Source organism: Callospermophilus lateralis, chromosome 14 (assembly GCF_048772815.1).
Source record: "Callospermophilus lateralis isolate mCalLat2 chromosome 14, mCalLat2.hap1, whole genome shotgun sequence".
Classification (NCBI taxonomy): Eukaryota; Metazoa; Chordata; class Mammalia; order Rodentia; family Sciuridae; genus Callospermophilus; species Callospermophilus lateralis.
In genome coordinates, this window is record NC_135318.1 from 1,775,182 (window position 1) to 1,793,925 (window position 18,744).

An 18,744-nucleotide genomic window follows, 5' to 3' on the forward strand; every position below is an offset into this window, starting at 1 on the left:
GGGAGGAGATCCGGACGGGTCTTGTGCCAGGAGGAGTGGGAGGAGTTCCAGGGCGGGGCCGGCGAGGGAAGCGCGCCCCTGCTGGGCCTGGAGGACGCGTGGCCAGCCGCCGCAGATTTCCTGCGCCTTCACACCGGAGAAGACTGCGAGGAACAGTTCACGTTTACAGCCGTCAACGTGAAGGCAAAACTGAACGACTGTAGCCCGGCGCGGCCCACACCTGTCATCCCAGACTCAGGAGGCTGAGACAGGAGGATCGCAAGTTGGAGGCCAGACCCTGTCTCCAAGTAAAAACTGAAAAAGGGTGGGCTGTAGCCGCGTGGTACAGTGCCCAGGGGTTCAAACCCCAGTACTAGAAAAAAATAAATAAAGTCGGCCATGCTACCATGTAATTTTTAAAAAATATTTTCATTTTATTTTTTAGGTGTAGATGGACACAACGCAACACCTTTATTTTTATGTGGTGCTGAGGATCGAACCCGGGTCCACCCGTGCTGGGCGAGCGCTCTACCCCTGAACCACAATCTCAGCCCTAATATGTAATTTTTTTAAAAGCGCCATCTTTTTCTTTTCATGTCATCTTTCCCATAAAATGTGTTGTGTCCTGGAATAAAACCAGGCTGCCCCTCCTAGTCCTGAGTTCCCTGTGAACACAGACAGCCCCCTCCCTAGGGTGGTTCAGCTAAGATCTTGTGACTTCATGGTGGAAAGCCATTTGCACTCAGCGGAAACCATACTTGGAGTTCTGAATTCTGGCCTCTGCCCAGGCTCGCAGCAGGTAAAGGGCCACTCCAGCCGTGCTGTGGGAGCTGGCAGCCACGCAGTCAGTCAACACTGCAGCTGAAGGGACCTTTCTCCGTGTGTCTTAGCTGTGCACCGCAGTGGGCAGCGCTCATGCGGCCCTCTGCCCTCCACTGCCAGTACCTGTTGAGTCAATGACATGGGATGTTCAACACCTGAGGACAGACTGCTGGGTCTGCCAACTGTCTGCTAAAGCTGGTGTGAGCCTGGGGGGGCAGGCCCCACTAGGCCGCCACTAGGGGTAGGTTTGGTGTGCTTTCAGCTGATATTTTCACTTTACGAGGGGTTTATCAGGAAGTAATCCCATCAAAGCTTGAGCATCTGTGTAGCTGATAAAAAGAAAAAAGGAATCTAACCTTTTGATGAGCCTGGATTTATCTTTTCAGAGCAATCGGCTAAAAAAAGATCACATTCTCAGCCGTTCCCTCAGCCTAGCAAATCAAGCAACTGGAAACCCCGAGATGTTGAACCAGACTGTGCGAGTTTACATCTCCAAAGCAGACTGACTCCAAGGCTTCAGGAAGATTGCACAGGAAGCACACGTCCACTTCATTCTGTTCCCTTCCTCTAATGACTGCAAATACTAAGCCCACATCCTCATTTCCTCTCCACTCCACCTGACGGATTTCCGCTGGCCCTTCAGGCTGGGGATGTGCTCGTGTACAGCATGTGCCTGGCACACACCTGTGAGGTCCTGGGTTTAATTCCCAGCACTGAAAAAAATAAATAAATCCCAGCTTGGACATGGCTGCCATTTCCCTGCTGTGCTTCATGAGTGGTCTCTAATGATCTGTCCTCTCTCACTGCCTCCTGCCCCACTCCATGGACACTGCGGGTTGCCACATCTCAGCAGCAGCGCTTCACAGCCGCCCACTCCCTTCAGACACCTTCTTCTGGTTCTCCTTCAAGTCACTGCTCCCTCCCTCCCTCCCTCTTCTGGCTCCTGCTCCTCTGGATGGTCCCAACGGTCTCTCCCTGCCCATTCTCACCAACCCCGTGGCCTCACATAGTCCACCCCATGCTGCTGACTCCCCTGTCCACATCTCAAGTCTGAACCCCTTTCCAGAACCTCAGGTTTGAGTATCCACAAGTCTCCAACCTAACCTGGCTGAAACAGCGCGGAGACCCTTCCCCTGCCCTTTCCTGTATCAGGGAGCAGCAGTGGCTTCTTCAGAAGCTGGGTATTTTGCTCTTTCTCCCTCACACTCCACATCCAGTCCACCCTAACTGCAAATCCCCTCACTTGACCCTCAAAACACCATACCCCCGTCCACTGGCCTCTATCCCACTCCTTCCACCACCTCTTGGCTGGTGGAACTGACCACTGAAGTTGCCTCCTGTGACTGCTTTTGCCCCAGTGCAACCATTCCCTGCAAAGCAGCCAGTGACCTTCTAAAAGCCATGTCATGCCAGTCCCCAGGTCAACCCTGCTTTTTGAACTCCAGACCCTGGCCACCCCCAACCTGACCTCCCCTCCTGCGCTCTGCTCTCCAGACCTCTGGCCTTTTAGCATGTGGATCTCCTGCTCCTCCTGCCTCAAGTGCTTTCCCCTACAGACACCCAGTTGCAGAGAAGCTGCCCTGGCCATTCCTACAGGCCGGCCGTGGCCCCTCCCCTGAGGCACTTGCATGTTCCTTGTTAGGTTCCGTGAGGACATTTGAATCAACATCTGCCTACACCTGTCAACCTCATGTCTGTGGTATGATTCCTGTGTGGTGTCACGACTCTGCATACCTTCGGGTCACTCATTTAGCGCCTGGCACACAGTACCCCAAGAAAAGCTCGTGAACACTGCCCTCCCGAGTTTTCACACCATCACTGTAATGGCCTCCTGCCCCATGTCCAGCGCTTCTAGTGATGCAGCACAAGCTGGGTGTGAGAATTTTCTGCACAGTGCTGCCCTCAGGACCACTCTGGGCAGCTGGGAGTACCTGTCACCCACAGTTGAAAGGTGAGACACCTGAGGCACAGGAACTCACCTAACTTCAGGTCACATGGCCAGGAAGTGACAAGGCTGGGGTCTGAACTCAGGGAATCTTGCCCAACAGTCTCTACAGTAGCTGCTAAAATGCCGTGCCAGCAGCAGTGTCCTGAACCTGGGGGAGCACTTAACACCCCACCCAGGGGCAGCTGCCCAGCAGCCTGCATCTGCCCTGCCAGCCTCCATCCTGAGCAGATGTCTTTTCCTTCCCACTGGGACAGGGGAAAGGGGAGCAGTTCTGTGCCATAGAAAACTTTGCTTTGGAAAAATAAGATGGGAAGGATACGGAGGGACTGGCGGGGAAACAGGCGCTGTGTCTGCTGCCCCCAACACTCCAGCAGGACAATTGAGGGAAACGGCTCCCGCTGCTTTCCCGTGGACACCACTGCCCGTGCGTTCTGCCTTTTGGAGAATCTTTGACATGTTTCTTCCAGAGAAACAGCCCCCAACAGCCCAGAAATGTCTCACGACTAGGTTTCATTACCACCATGAGACTGGGGAAGAACCTGTTGAGGTGTTCTGAAAGATGGCCTCCGCTGCAGAGGAGGCCAGGAGCAGACCACAGGTAGAGCAGTGCCCTGGAAGACCAGGTGACCCAAGCCACTGAAACCAGGGACATGGACACTGCCCTAGGCAAACGTGCTCCATGAAGGGCCAGAGTCAACACGTTAGGCTTTGCAGGCCAACAGGAGAAACTGAAGGTAGTATAGGGGGAAATATTTAACAGCCATTTCTAGGATTCGGCTGGCCCCTGCTGTGTGCTAATAACTTTGCTTTTGTCTGCTTGCCCAGCGTACTTAGCCTCTGCTGGCCTGTGGGAAGAGCGATGCAGAGTAAGATTTTGCCCGGCTTGCAGGCTGTTGGCCTCACCCAGATTCCCAGATGTAACAGGACTGAGGCCCCTGGGTGAGAGACGTGGCATAGTCAACTGTTCAAGAGCAGAAGCAGTAGCCAGACTGCTGGCGCTGGGGATCTCTGAGGGAGCTGCGAGGTGCTCTGAGACCAGGTCTCACGACTGGGCAGGGAGTCGGGAACCTGGGAGGCAAACTCTGCAGCCTGGTGCCTCAGAGGCTCTGGGGGAGAGAGTACACGGTGAGCAGAACTGCTCTCAGCCCCATCTTCATTCAGGTCCTCTCCCCCAGGGCCACTCCTGCTGAGACCCAGCCACAGCAAGGCCAGGCAGTCTATAGAAAAGCCATCTGGGCTAATGACTTCCAGCTGGAACAGCCTGAGGGCTTTGTGGGAGAGCCACACAGAGCAGGGGAGAAAGGCCAACAGATAACACACAGGCACACCTGGGCACTACTCAAGAGGTCTGGCCACTCAGCCAAAAAAAAACCACTTGCTGTGAAACACAAGGGCCTGTCTATCAACCAACCTGGGGTCAACAGCACGACCTGCGTAAGAAAACCAGCCAGGCAGTCCCAGGTCTCACCCAACCAAGAAACCCAGGAAGTCCCTCCCCTAGGAGACCCATGACCGTGGCAGACTTTCCATGTGTCCCTGTGCTGAGACACACCTAATACCACATATGAAGGAACAGCCTTGGAATACTACTCAGTCAGGTTATCCAACTTGGTAACTGTTGAAGAAGCTGGGAGATGGTTTCATAGATGTTCATCAAACTACTCTTTTTGTGTACTTTTGAAAATTTCCAATGAAGATTTTTAAAGTCGTGTTATCTGTAAATGAAGAAATGAGCCAGCTGTGCACGTAAATTTTCTTCACTGAAAAAAGGGAGACTGGGACTGGGGATGTAGCTCAGTGGTACAGTGCTTGCCTCACACACCCAAGGTCCTTGGTTCAATCCCCTGGGCAAAAAAAGGAGCTCGGGTCTGGATTTCTCAAGGAGGAAGCCAGTCAGCTGCCTGGAGGCCACTCAGCAAAGTCTCACTGGCGCTATTAAAGGAAAGCAGTCTCTGGTCAAGAGAGGTAGTGGAGGTAGAGGGAAGGCAGAGGCAGGAAAAACTCATTTGTATTGGTTTTTGGTTTTGGGGGGTTTTTTGGTTTTGGTCCTAGGGATTTTGAATCCAGGTGTACTTTACCACTGAGTCACAGCCCTTTTTATTTTTTGAGACAGGGTCTAAGTTGCTGAAGCTGGTCTTGAAGACGACATCCTCCTGCCTTAGACTCTCCAGTTACTAGGATTACAGGCGTGGCCACTGTGAATTATTCCAAGCGTCCAAGCTTCCAGGATGAAAATCAAACCCAAAAGTTATTCCAGTGTGGGCCACCAGCCTCATTCATGGTCATATTGTTCCCAAAGACTCTTAAGACATTTCCCAAAAACATGAGTCTCTGGGGCTCGGGATATGGCTCAAGCGGTAGCACGCTTGCCTGGCATGCGTGCGGCCGGGTTCAATCCTCAGCACCACATACAAACAAAGATGTTGTTGTCTGCCAAAAACTAAATAAATAAATATTAAAAAAAAATTTTCTCTCTCTTAAAAAAAAACACATCAGTCTCCCCTCCCTTCTTCTAAGGCTTCTAATGCTGTCGTGGGGCCACCCTGTAGACCTCACCTCACCCTACTGCCTCCCAAAGGCCCCCTGCCAACCATCAGCATGTGCCTCTGAGAACTAAGCTCCCCACACATGAACTGGGGACACATCCAAACCACAGCAGCTTGTAGGGAGAAAACTGTTTAATAGCGACAATATTTTTCTTCTAATTCCAAAAACATTCTCCAGAACATTATCTGATGAGCTGGGCATGGTGGCTGAGCTTCTACCCAGCCCATGAATCCTGCCTTATATTTGTATGGGCACAGGTGTTGCAGAACAGGGCTGGCGGATCAGGGAAACACATTTATCATACTGGCAGGCAGGCCCTGCTGGTGTCCAGGGGCATGCCATCTGCCTTCAGCATCAGCAGCGTTTCCCAACAGCCTCGGCAACCCTGGAGCCTGCTGAAGGAGAAACTGTATCTGCTGCTCAGCTGTACTCTCCGGAGTGAAGATGGACACACATCCACTCCAGGGGCTGTATGTACTTCTTGGGAACAACCTGGGTGATCCGTTCCTCTGATTCACCAGTTGTTTTCTCTTACACATTAGGGATATTAGTCCTTTGTGATGAGTTACAAACTCTTTCATTGTTTGCTTTTGCTTGTTACTTTCAAAATCTTTGCGTTATGAAGTTTTTTATTTATATGCAATCTTTTTCTTTTATGATCATATGTCATAAGTAAAAAGACCTTTGCTTACCCCATTGGTGAGTTACTGCTCCTAAAACAGAATAATCCCGTATGTCTCTGGGTTGACAGAATGGAGCTCTGTCTATCTGCGTAGTGGAGGCAATGCCCTAGTCCTGCTCCCCACCTTGCTGGCCACATTTGAACTGTGTTCTCATGAACACGATCAGCAAAATCCAGACTACAGAAACAACAGATGGCCCAGGTCCAGAAGATAATATGTAGGGAAACAGTGGGATGGAGCAGGGACTGCAAATTAAAAGCCCTAAGAAATATTAAGTTAAAAAAAGGAAAAAGTTGGCAAGATTAAACTGCCATCGAAAAATGCCTGAAGTCACTTCCACAAAAGTCAGGATTACTTGTAAAGAGAGGGAGGAGGAGGAAGGAGAGGTCCCAGGGAGTACTCTGGAGTGTCCACAAAGCACTATTCCTTACGGGGTGGTGGATGCAAGGACATTCACCTTATAATAGTAACTCAATACGCATTCATTTGTTTTGTGTCATTTTCTATATTTTTATTTTATGGAAAAAAAAATTCAAAAATAAATGATCATGTCAAACATTTGTTTTAAACCTGCACAGTATTTTTAAGAAAAAAAGTCAAAGAAACTTTTCAAAGATACATGCATCTTGGTCTTTAAAAGCTGTAACTGAGCCGGGCTCAGTGATGCACACCTGTAATCCTGGCAATTCCAGAAGATGAGGCAGGAGGATCGCGAGTTCAAAGTCAGCCTCAGCACATTAGCCAGGCACTTAGAAACTCAGTGAGACCCTGTCTCTAAATAAAATATAAAAAAGGGCTGGGGATGCAGCTCTGTGGTTAAGTGCCCTGGATTCAATCCCTGGTACCAAAAAAAAAGCTGTAACTGAGCCAGGAGTGGTGACACATACCTATAATCCCAACACTCAGCAGGCTGAGCGAAGAGGATCACAAGTATAAGGTCAACTTCAGCCAGTCACCAAGACTTCTCAAAATGAAAAAATAAGGGCTGGGGGAACATCTCAGTGGTAGAGCACCCCTGGGGTCAATCCCCAGTGCCCAAAACACACACACACACACACACACACACACCCACATGCACAAAATTGTAACTGCTGAGCATGCGTGAGGTCCTGGGTTCGATCCCAGCCCTGCACACACACACATTTGAAAGACTGAGGCCATTCTTCCACAGCCACGGTCTCCTGTGTACACAGCATCAGGCACTGAAGGGGCATCCTGTGAGCCACATACATGCCCAGTGTGTGGCTACAAGGGCAGGTGACTCCACCTTGAAAATCAGAAGGTCATCGAACTCTTCCACAATTCTTCCTGAGTTCCTGTCAGCATCTTTTAACCAATGTTTTATTGATTTCTTATAAAAATCAATGCCCAAGCACTTTGGGCCAAACTGCAATAAAACATATGAAAATATACTAAGCTCGGTAAGCAGCAGATCTCAGAATCACCAGATCTCAAAAGATGTCCACTCCCTCCTGGAGCGCTTTTTTACTGAGATGCTCACAGGACACAGTGCCCCCTGGATCAGCTTTGTCTCCTGCAGCCACTCCTGCTGAGAGGTCTTGATGCCCACACCAGGAAATGACAGCAATAAGAGCTATCGCTTGCCTTCTCCAGAGCACCCAAGTGACTCCACTCGGTCTTGAGACTGCCGAGCCCCTTCTCTCGCCAGCCTATCGGCCTCTTCATTGCCCACAAATCCCGAATGACCAGGAACATGCATCTGTTAAAATAAAGGTTTTCCTTTTTACTTCTCCTGATTTTTAATATAAGCAACATGACTACACTCCACTGAGAAACGCAAGCACACAGAGCAGACTGGGCGAGCCAAAGCTCACTCAGAGCCTCTTGCCCAACATAACTGAAGAGCACAACATATATTCCAGATGCTTCACACAATGACGTGTTCACAAAAGCTCCATTTCATTTCTCTACAAATTTGATTTTACCATTAATGGTGCTTTTTTTCTCACTTGGCAATGGTATACGGCAAACTGTGCAGATGGATGGATAATCTGTGTTTGCGCGCGCACACACACACACTCTTTACTCTTTGAATGCTGTTTAGGAGAATGGATTACTTATTTGATTTAACCATCGTTCACATTTCCATTGCTAAAGCAAATTTACATGTTGGTTACAAAATGTTACCAATGGTTTTATGGAAGCAGAACAAGGCAGAGTTGAGACAATGGTTAAAAGTTTAACTTGCTTTGTATTGCGTGGAGAAAACATTTCATTAAAATTATCTATTACATGTCTGTAATCCCAGCAACTAGGAAGGTTGAGGCAGGAAGATCATAAGTTCAAGACAAACCTCAGCAACTTAGTGAAACTGTCTCAAAATAAAAAAACAAAAAGAGCTGTGACTGGCTGGGGCTGGGGCTCAGTAGTAGAGTGCTTGCCTAGCATATGCAAGGCACTGGGTTCGATTCTCAGCACTACATATAAATAAATGAATAAAATAAAAATCCATTAACATCTTAAAAAAAAAAAAAAAAGCTGTGACTATAACTCAGTGGTAAAGTGCCCCTGGTTTCAATCCATAGTACCACCCCCCACCAAAAAAAAAAAAAAACTATAAGAAAAACATTTCCCTTTTGGAAAGAAGACCATGTTCCTAAGGCCTTATCAAGCAATTTTTTTTTTAAAGATTTATTTTTTTAGTTGTAGTTGGACAAAATACCTTTATTTACTTATTTTTTTTTTTTTTAGAGAGAGAGAGAATTTTTTTTAAATATTTATTTTATAGTTATCGGCGGACACAACATCTTTGTTTGTATGTGGTGCTGAGGATCGAACCCGGGCCGCACGCATGCCAGGAGAGCACGCTACTGCTTGAGCCACATCCTCAGCCCAATTTACTTATTTTTATGTGGTAGTGAGGATCAAATCCAGGGCCTCACACATGCTAGGTAAGCGCTCTACCTCTGAGCCACAGCTCCAGCCCTCGAGCAATATTTTTTACTGTTGCACTTCCTACACCTAGTAACACTGTTCACTGCAAAGACAGAATCAAAGGCACTCATTACACCTCATGATATGACCCTCGTGGGAATTGTTAACCTGCACCACTCGATCCCTTAAGTAAACCACTGCTCTCGAGCCAACAGGGACCCCACGGTCACAACAGACACAAGATGTGAACATTCTAATAGGCACTCACCCACTGAATGTCCATGCCGTGGGTGAGCTCCTCCAGCTGCATGAAGTCCTCCTTGTTGATCACCTCCTTCCCCGTACTCGTCTTCCACCCATTCTTCTTCCAGCCTTGGACCCAGTTAGTGATCCCTAGGGGAAGGTATGCTCACTGGGCCTCCACCTGCACCGCCCTGCCTGCCCTGCCTCCAGGGCCTCTGGTGCTCTGACCCATCATCCTGGACTCCTCCCCTCCTCAGTTGGCCCCAGTTGCTTTGGCCTGCAGCACATGCCAGAAACACCCATCTCCCCCATTCCTCTAACTGCATTCACCTGAAGCTCTCAGCTTAGGACGTCCTTCTCCAGGAAGTTTCCCACGGGCATTCTCCAAGAAGCAGCCAGCACACCTTGATCCTAAGTTACTTACACACATCTAGACTCCAACTGCAAGGACAGCAGAGCCACATCTACTTCATGACAGAACTTGGGCTTCAAAACCTCCCTCTTTTCCTTGTGACAGACCAATGTTATCCCTGTTATTAATTTTAGCCTATTATAATACCTCCCACCAGGGAAAGAAAAGCCTAGTTCCCCTCAGAGCAACTGGAAAATTACTGGAAGAAATAAACACGAAGGCTTACCATTTATAGTGAACATACTGTCCGTATAGAGAACCAATTTACTGATGTTCTGCGCCTTGGCTTGTTCGATGGCTTTGCAGGCTGCCTTGAAAAACAAGCCACAGTCATACTCCACAGAGAACTGCAACACAGCTCATGCTCAGAGTGACTCACACGTGGACATACAAGGGTCACCTCTGGGTCACATATGTTCAAAAGGGTCTATGACACAAGGGTTCCTTCTTCTTATGTATTTTGATTATATTCTTTACATGAAATAGTGCTAAACATATAATTCTGTTGACACCGACTTGAAATGACATTTTAGAGTGTTTCTCCAGAATTGCTACTAACCCAAAGTTTCTTCTGGACATTGAATGTCTTATCTACATGGATAATAGCAATAAGTGAAAAGCTCACAGTCTTGCTGAGAGATGACAGACTCACATGTATCAGGTAACTTTACATAAGTTTCATGCTCAAGGTCAACATTGAGAAATGACAAACTCACATTTATCTGATAACTTACATGGATTTCTGCTCTTTGGTTTGTCTGTCGTCCGGGGAGTCTAATGCCTATGTTTCTGTTTCAAAACAGAATTTTTAAAAATACACTTATAATGCTGATTCTCAAAAGTGATTCCCTCCAATGAATAGTGAGCTAGTGTGTTAAAAAAAAAAAAAAAAAAAAAAAAAACGATATAAAAGCTTCATATAAAAACACAGACTTTAAAAAAATCAAACCAACATGGGGCTGGGGTTATGGCTCAGCAGTAGAGCACTCGCCTCACATGTGCGAGACCCTCGGTTCGATCCTCAGCACCACATAAAAATAAATAAATAAATAAATAAAATAAGTGTACTGTGTCCAACTACAACTAAAAAAAAATTAAGAAAAAAATCAAGCCAACAATACTAACTTTGTTGAAAGACACTATAATATGGCATAGAAGAAACAACAGACCAGAAGTCAAGGACAAAGTGCAATTTCTGGACTGAAAGGCATTAGCATGGTGTCTAGGGCCAGCACGAAGTCCCCAGAACCTAGTGCCACAGCAGCTTCCACTCTCCACCACCGGGGTTTGAAGCTAAGCAAAAGGTTAAAGTGAAAGAACTTTGTAAACTGTACAGTTAGAAAGAAATGGAAAGTGGTATCATTAATAAAAATGCCTAACAACCAACTTTTTTTTTCCTTGAGCCACTGGGGATCAAACCCAGGGGCACTTTACCTCTGAGCTACATTGTCAGTCCTGATTATTTTTAATTTTGAGACAGAGTCTCACTAAGTTGCTAGCCTTGTATTTGCCACCCTCCTACCTCAGTCTCCTGAGGTGCTGGGATTGCAGGTGTGCACCACTGCATCTGGCCACCTACACATGGCTCTTGTGGGTACCTGTAAATACTGGAAAACAAAGTTGAGCACTGGTGCGGGCGGCTTTAGAGGGACCAAGTCCCTCTTTCCTCTGAACGTCAGGGCTCAGCTTCCAATCCAGTTCCTTCACATCCACAGGCGAGATAGGTCTGAACAAGAGCATTTCACCTTGCCTTCTGACATACCAGGGTCACCGCTGGGTCACACAGCTTCAGAAGGGTCTAGTGATACACGGGTTCCAAGCCCAGCAGCCATTCCCTGGTCAGCCCTGCGAGGTCCATCTAATTTAAGCTAAGAGGCAGGAGGCCCTTCTGGTGTAAAAGCGCATGAGATAGAGACGCCTGAGAGTTAGGGCCACACAGCAACACCCAGGTTCTACATTCGACATTCTGAAGAACAAAGCTGTTCAGTGTCAATAAAAATCAAAGCTCTGTTCTTCTATCAGCCCCTGCTAGAGCTGTTTGTCTGACAAGGTTTCCAAATAATCAATGAGTACCCAGATCTACCACATCTTTCCACAAGTTTTAGAATATGATTCAGTAAAGTCTGATGCTGAAAAACTGAGCTGTTTACTTACAAAGGGTGGCCTGGCCCCCAGTAGACACCGATTCCTGCTCGTGCCCTCCTCCGCCCGTTACTGGAGCAGCAGCCATCAGTGTAGACAACCACAGAGTCTCCTATAAGGGAAACAGGAAACAGCTGGATCGAATTTTGGAAAAAACAAAACTCACACCAAATGTCTCTGAAGTCAGGTCAGCATTGTAAGAAGATGTTCTACATGCTGCAGTCCCTGGGAAACACAAATTTCTTATGTGGGGCAGATGCTACATCACACCTGGTCTCACACACCAGGCAAGGGACAGGGCAAGGTGGTCACAGTGCAGAGCTAGAACCTGCTTCCAGAGACCTACCACTCACAACCTACCCTAAAGGGTCAAAAGACAACGGCAATGTCCTTCTCTATGTCAGGGCCACCATCATTCTCAGCAAACCGTCTCTCTAGAAAGAGCAGGGCCTTGGCATCATGGTGACCCTGCCTGCCAGAAGATCAAGTCCTCTAACAAACGCTGATCTCATTTTTCTTGTAGGACACTTGTAACAGTGTACTGTTGCTCCTGACCTTGCTTCTTTTCATCAAGGCAGAGGGTGGGATTAACATGCCAAAGCTGTGAACAACAAGGAAGAAAAGGACGGACATAAGGCCAGGCCACTCTCAGGCCTCTGGTGGCCAGCAACACACTCTCAGCAGAACAGTGGGAGAAGCTGGGTTGTACGGCACTAAGGGACAGGAAGGGGGAGCAGAGAGGCACACACAGGAGGCCCTTGTCCAGGACAGTGGGTGGAGCAGGCACAGCAGAGGCACTGTGGGAGGATGCTACAGAAGTACGGGGACTCAGCTCCTGGAACGGTGCTGGGCCATCAGAACACAGGCTGGGTGAGACGCTTCAGTCCAGCTGCATCTCAGCTCTGCCAACACAGCCACAGCTGCATGCAGTCACTGAAGAGACCTACCACACACCAGGCTGTGTCGGGGCCACCAAGCTTCAAGCAGTGGTGAGCATGCTGGAAACAGCTCATACCCCACAAACACCTGTTTCAATTCCAAGCAGCAAATAACCAAATCAAGTATACCTTTTTGACTGTTTTAAATAACTATAAAACTAACCTACAAATACAGATCAACAAAACATTTCTATTTGTTTCCCTTGAATCAAACTATAAAATGCTTCTTCCTGGGAAAGTTAGAACCTACAAATTCGATGAGTTATAAAAAATGCTAGGAGCTGGGTTCGGTGGCACACACCTGTAATTTCAGTGGCCCAGGAGGCTGAGACAGGAGATTCGAGAGTTCAAAGCCAGCCTCAGCAACTGTGAGTGAGGTGCTAAGCAACTCAGTGAGACCTTGGCAGGGATGTGGCTCAGTGGTCGAGTGCCCCTGAGTTTAATCCCTAAGACTAAAAAAAAAAAAAAAAAAAAAAAAATGCTGAGGGTTGGGTTTGTAGCTCAATGGTGAAGCGTTTGCCTGACATGTGTGAGGCCCTGGATTCAATCCTCAGCACCATAAACAAAAAAACAAATAAAACATAAAAGATCCATTCACAATTAAAAAAATAAATAAAATTTTAAAAATAAAAATGCTGGGTATTTCTACCTTCTGTTCGCCTATACTAAAGATAAGAAGATATACACACTGTCACTAAGAGACTGAAGTTAAAGCAGAGAAACAGTTCATGACCACCTTGCTTCTAGGGATAAGACACAATCTCCAGACTGAACACAGCTGTGCTGAGGCCTTCCTCATCTGAAGACCTAAAGCCTCTGCACAGAGAAGCAAAGCACTCTGTGCATAGGGACTACAGGTCTTTCAAACATTACAATGTCATTTGTGGTCTACATAATGGTTTTCCTAAGAATACCTAAAAGTTTAATAATTCTGCATGACTTCATCAATTATAAAATGATAACCTTAGAGAATTCTACATATCCTGTATGGAAAACAATGAGGATAAACATCAGCTCAGATTTCTCTCATTTAGAGATTGAGCAAAGTTTTCATGGTTTCTAGATTGTTATATTTTTAAAAACCCAAGGAAGATGTACTCTACGGTTTAGATAGGAGGTATCCCCCAAATGCTCACGTGTGAGACAATGCAAAAAGGTTCAGAGGTGAAATAATTAGAGAATGACCACTGTAACCCCACCATGGATTAATCCAGACAGGCAGGAGGCTGTGGCTGGGGAGGTAGGTCCCTGAGGACATGCCTTTGGGGCTTATCTTTTGTCCCTGGTAAGCAGAATGCTCTCTGCTTCCTGTTGCCATGTCCTGACAGCTCCCCTCCACTACTCCCTCTGTCTTCATGTCCTGCCTCATCTCAGGCCCAAAACAATGGTGTTGCCTGTCGATGAACTGCAACCACAGAAACCAAAAGCCAAAATAGCTTTCTTCCTCTGCATTACTCGTCAGGTCTTTTGGTCACCGTGGTGAGAACCTGACTAAAACACATACCCATATAAGAAAATGTGTCCTTGCCAAGGGCAGGGGCTGGCTCTGTGTTCTTTCGCACATACTTCGCACTCGGCTCTGAGACCTCTTCTTCATGGTCATCTAAGGGCTCTCTGAGACGCTTGCTGACTTTCACCTGTGACTCCTGTGCATGTGTATTTTTTTGCTCTGGAAGACAAGAGCCTATTCATGAGATAGAAACAATGAGCATAAAATGTACTACTCAAGAATCAAGAATTCTGGCAAGTTATTTACTATCACACCCTTTGAACAGCCCTACAAAGAGGGAATGACTTGGAACACACCATCTCAGATTCTTTTGGGGGTTTTTTTGGCACTGGGATTGAATCCAGGGCACTTAACCACTGAGCCACATTCCCAGTCCTTTCCTATATTTTGAGACATGTCTCACTGAGTTGTTTAGGGCCTTGCTAAGTTGCTGAGGCTGGCTTTGAACTCCTAATCCTCCTGCCTCAGCCTCCCAAGCCGCTGAACTACAGGCATACACCACCATGCCCGGCTCATCTCAGATTTTGACGTCCTGTGAAATAATTCTCAACTCTCAAGGTGAGCTTGATAAGAGCACTGTGAAGACAATAGAAGAGCTTCTGTGCAAAAACCTGTTTTTGATGGACATAACAGACACACCAGTTAGGGATGACAATGTGAAAATTTGAGGGACTCTTACCCAGGAAAACAAGGACCCAAATTTGTACATAAGATCAGTCCCCTTGCTGCCCCAAATATTGCCATTACGTGAACTCCACACTAAGAACCTCTAGGGAGGCTAAGGGGGTGTGGGTCAAGCATAAACAACAAGGCAATTGGACACATCAGGAAACAAGCCAACTACTATTGTAGTTTCTCTTCAGGTGGACCCGGGGTTAAAGCCAAAGGAATCTCAAACACCACCTCAGGGATAACTGGACAGCCAGGATCTCAGTCCCCTTTCGCCAAGCACAAGCTGAATGAGAAAGACTCGCCAACAAGTGTTTCAAGGGCAGCTCCACTTTCACTGGCTGAGAACATGGGCAGCTGACATCGACCCTGACCCTCTAGGCTTCTGTAAAACACTGATCTGAGGCAACTCTCCCTCGGTTTCATTTTATGGAGTGGGAACAGAGGTACAGAAGGAGCAACTAATATAACTAACATCTCCACAACAGCAACCTTAACCCAAACCACAGAATTGACCTTTAGCTCTAAACTCTCATGCCAGGGATGGAGGAACAGGGCACTGACACCCACCAGGCGTCTGCTGAACAGCTGAGAGACCACACCTGTGCCTCCAGCAGCTTCCTGCCAGGCCTCTCCAATGTCCAGGCAACTGGGAATCTGAGTGAGACAAGGGGGCATTTCCACCCACCACCTCGGTGCCTCTTTATTTACCTCAAAGGTACTCTACAGAAGTAAATGCAAACACACAGGTACAGACCAAAGGGCAGTTTTGTAGAATTTTGATATTGATACAAATACGGGTTTATTTACTACAACAGAGTTTAGTTGAACTGAAAGTTTTTAAAGAACAGACAAGTCTTTGAAAGATGGAAAAACCACAGTTATCAGGTAATTTTTACTTCACAAAAGTGTGTTTTTCTTTAAGTAAATCAGCTTATATAAGCCATACAACTAGAAACAGATCAAAAATTCCAAAATGAGGATAAGAGAAAAAACTAGAAAGGGGGCTAATGTTTTTATTTGATATAGTTCCTAAACATTAAAAGTGCTAAAATCTCAATTTATAAACCTAAGCCACTATGAGGTCTCTGTAAGCTTTTAGGAAAGCAGATTCATAGACAGGAATATATGTACACTGGAAGAAATGAGATGTGAATAATTGTTAACTGGTTCAGAAAAACTATGAAAAGGCAATGAAGAACTCAACCAAACAGACAAGTGCCATACTTTCAAACTTGCTTTCTTTCTAATCGCTCCATCTGAGTAACTAGCATACAGGGAGCTCCTTAAAAAGCTGCTGGGGCGAGAGCATGAGCAGATGCACAAAGGAAGGATCTTCCTGCCTCAGAAACTAGCCCTTTGAAAATACCAGTCTGAGAATGATCTGCCTTTCCCTGAATCCTGTCTATCCAGAATTGTTATCACATCCCAAAGGAGTTCAGCATACAAGCATCTCAGTGAGCTTGAAACTGTTCAAGAGCATATGAGCTTATTAGGCTCTGCTCAGTCTTAACTTTCCTGTAAAGTCTGCAAGTACTTCCTCAAGGTAGGTTCACACACCATTTACCACCACACATGCACACACAAATGTGTCTTCAGTAAATGCTCTACCATTAAGTATGTCCCAGCCCAAATATATATTTTTTAATCTTGTGCTCTAAATCAGAGTTACTCTGTTTATCTCAGTTATGTATATCAGAGTTGCAAATCTTATGTCCCTTATATTAGGCCTAACTTTCATACTTTCCGTAACACATGAAATTGAAAGAAATTCAAATTGCATGACTCTGTTCCAAATAAAAACACCATATACACATATGCTGTGGAGGGAAATCACATTCTATCCTTTAAAAACATAGCTTTCTAGGTCCAATAACAGTACAGGTACTTTTTTAAAAGAAAGAAATCATGCCAGGCATGGTGGTGCACACCTGTAGTCCCAGTGGCTCAGGAGGCTTAGGCAGGACGCTCACAAGTTCAAAGCCAGTCTCAGCACTTAGCAAGACCCTTCCTCAAAATTAAAAAATAAAAATAAAAAGGGTTGGGGATGTGTCTCAGTGGTTAAGAACCCCTAGGTTCAATCCCTGGTACCAAAAAAAAAAAAAAAAGAAATTATGACCTAGTGATAAACTGAATGCAAAAAGAGATGAGAGTCCTGGTGTGTCTAACACTATTACTGACATGAGCACTACTCTTTAATCTGTACAACAGGGGAAAAATGAGATTGCAGAGCCTCCTCCGTGCACAGATCCAGTGATATCTGGCTGTGAAGGCTCTGAATGGGCTAAAATACCACCCTCATCGACAGGCGAGTACCTTCACCATCCGGGCTCACGGAGTTTCTGACAAAGGCCCAGGCCTCATCTTCACTGGCAAACTTCTTAAACCGGGCAGCAGGAAACCGGTCCACCTGCGCCTTGCATTCATTCCTGGAAAAGGGAGGCACGTCATCTCCAACCTCCCTCCCTGTCCAACTACCTCTTTTTAATGAAGACTCTTCTCTTAGGTGGGAAACAGTGTGAGAAAGATCGGGCTGACAGCTCCTAGGATCAAATGTCACACCCTACAGATTGCAGCGTTCCCTGGCGTGTCACATTCCACACCCCTGCCCTGCTGTCCGCCAGGCGGACGGTGCGTCGGCCCCACTGGCTTTCCTCAAACTCAGAGCATAACAACAAGTTGGGGGTCTTTGAAATACAAAGGTCGACTGATCACTGTATGGCAACAAGACGGGCGGACATCTGAGGTGCTTCTTCCTCTCTGCTGTCGCGGCCAGGCACGGGGAGTACATGTTGCACACTGACGACAAAACCTGATACCCGGAGGGGAGGGTCCGGTCCAGCTTCTGCCACTCCCCTGACCCGGAGCTCCCGACAGCGGGGACCCACCCCCCAGGGAGCGCGCTCCCGTCACGACCGCGACCCGGCCCACCGCAAAGGCCTCTCCGCGGACCCCCCGGAGATCGCCCAAGTTCCGGCCCCGTCGGAGCAGGGAACCTGTGCTGGCGACGCTGGCGGCGCTGCCGGGGCTGCGCGCCTCCCGCGGGGAGCCCGTCCGCAACACAGGCCCCAGGGAGGACCGGCCGCCCCAAAGCCGCCTGCGGGGTCCGCACAGGCCGACGCGTCCACTCACCAGGTGAGGAAGACACCGGTCCTGCGGCCCCTGCGCACGGCGTAGAACATTCCGAGCCCGCAGCAGCCGCGGCCGCCGCGCAGCGCGACCAGAACTACTCTGCCGGCTAGAGGTAGCAGCCCGCGCATCACTCAGGCCCGCGCCCGCAGCCGCCTCGCTCTCCCGGCTCCGGCGCTCCCACGAGCCCACTTCCGGCGGCGACGCGAGGAGATGACGTAGTGCGCCCGCGGGGCGGGGCCTGCGCCCCTCCGTTCCCGGAAGTCGGCGTCACGGGGTGTGCCGCGGTTTCCGCTGGGTCCTGGTCTGTCCGGCTTCGTGGGCTCCAGCGCTGCCGGCAAAGCGCTGGGGAGGGAGGAATGCGTACCAGTGGAGGGGAGGCGCCGTCCCCTCGCAGTCGGTGCGCACCAGGGCCCTCTGAGCCCCGCGGGGCGGCCCGCGACTCCAGTCCGGAGTCGGAGGTGCAGCTCAAAGGCGCTTCCAGAGCCCGGCCGACGTGCTCTCCGCCGTGGAGCTTCTGGGGCGGGACGCGCTGCCCCGGCTCGGCCTGCAAGCGGGCGGAAGGAGGAGGTGGGATGGGCCAGGAACGGGGCCGGGGACGGCACCGTGGCCAGGTGACCGCAGTGCGCTCAGGCCTGTGCTTCCTAGAGCCCGGGCGCAGGGGCTCGCACGCCTCAGTCCTGCTTAATGCACTTCAAGGTAGTTTCTTCATTTAAAAGAAGACCTATCCCTGTTTAATACATCCCAGTGTCAGGTATAACAAAAAAGAACAAATCAAAAATAGGGCTCAGTTGGCAGAGTGCTTGCCCCGGATGCACAAGGCCCTG

At 48.2% G+C, this 18,744-nt stretch overlaps 1 protein-coding gene across 4 annotated transcripts; it reads right to left on the reverse strand.

Annotated features, from left to right (window-relative positions):
* Window positions 1–473: 473 nt before the first annotated feature.
* On the reverse strand, window positions 474–18,115 carry Rnaseh1 (ribonuclease H1). 4 transcript variants are annotated; one of them, XM_076832675.1, is made up of 8 exons: window positions 17,921–18,115; window positions 17,105–17,217; window positions 14,114–14,293; window positions 11,684–11,783; window positions 10,264–10,318; window positions 9,756–9,840; window positions 9,143–9,267; window positions 474–924 (listed from the first exon to the last, which is right to left on the reverse strand). In XM_076832675.1, the coding sequence occupies exons 1-8, from the start codon at window positions 18,046–18,048 to the stop codon at window positions 829–831; spliced, it is 882 nt and encodes a 293-aa protein (XP_076688790.1). In that variant the 5' UTR covers window positions 18,049–18,115; the 3' UTR covers window positions 474–828. The 4 variants fall into 4 exon arrangements, with proteins under 4 accessions (XP_076688790.1, XP_076688789.1, XP_076688788.1 ...); XM_076832674.2 differs by lacking the exon at window positions 474–924 and adding an exon at window positions 5,782–7,699 and having other exon boundaries at window positions 14,114–14,278; XM_076832673.2 differs by lacking the exon at window positions 474–924 and adding an exon at window positions 5,782–7,699.
* Window positions 18,116–18,744: the final 629 nt, after the last annotated feature.

Coding starts and splice junctions, on each gene's coding strand:
- Rnaseh1 (XM_076832673.2), bottom strand. CDS start 18,048: ATGCGCGGGCTGCTACCTCTAGCCGGCAGAGTAGTTCTGGTCGCGCTG. Junction 14,294..17,104: donor CGTGAGCCCGGATGGTGAAG/GTACTCGCCTGT, acceptor TCTCATGAATAG/GCTCTTGTCTTCCAGAGCAA. Junction 7,700..9,142: donor ACGGCATGGACATTCAGTGG/GTGAGTGCCTAT, acceptor TTATTTTAACAG/ATGCATGTTCCTGGTCATTC.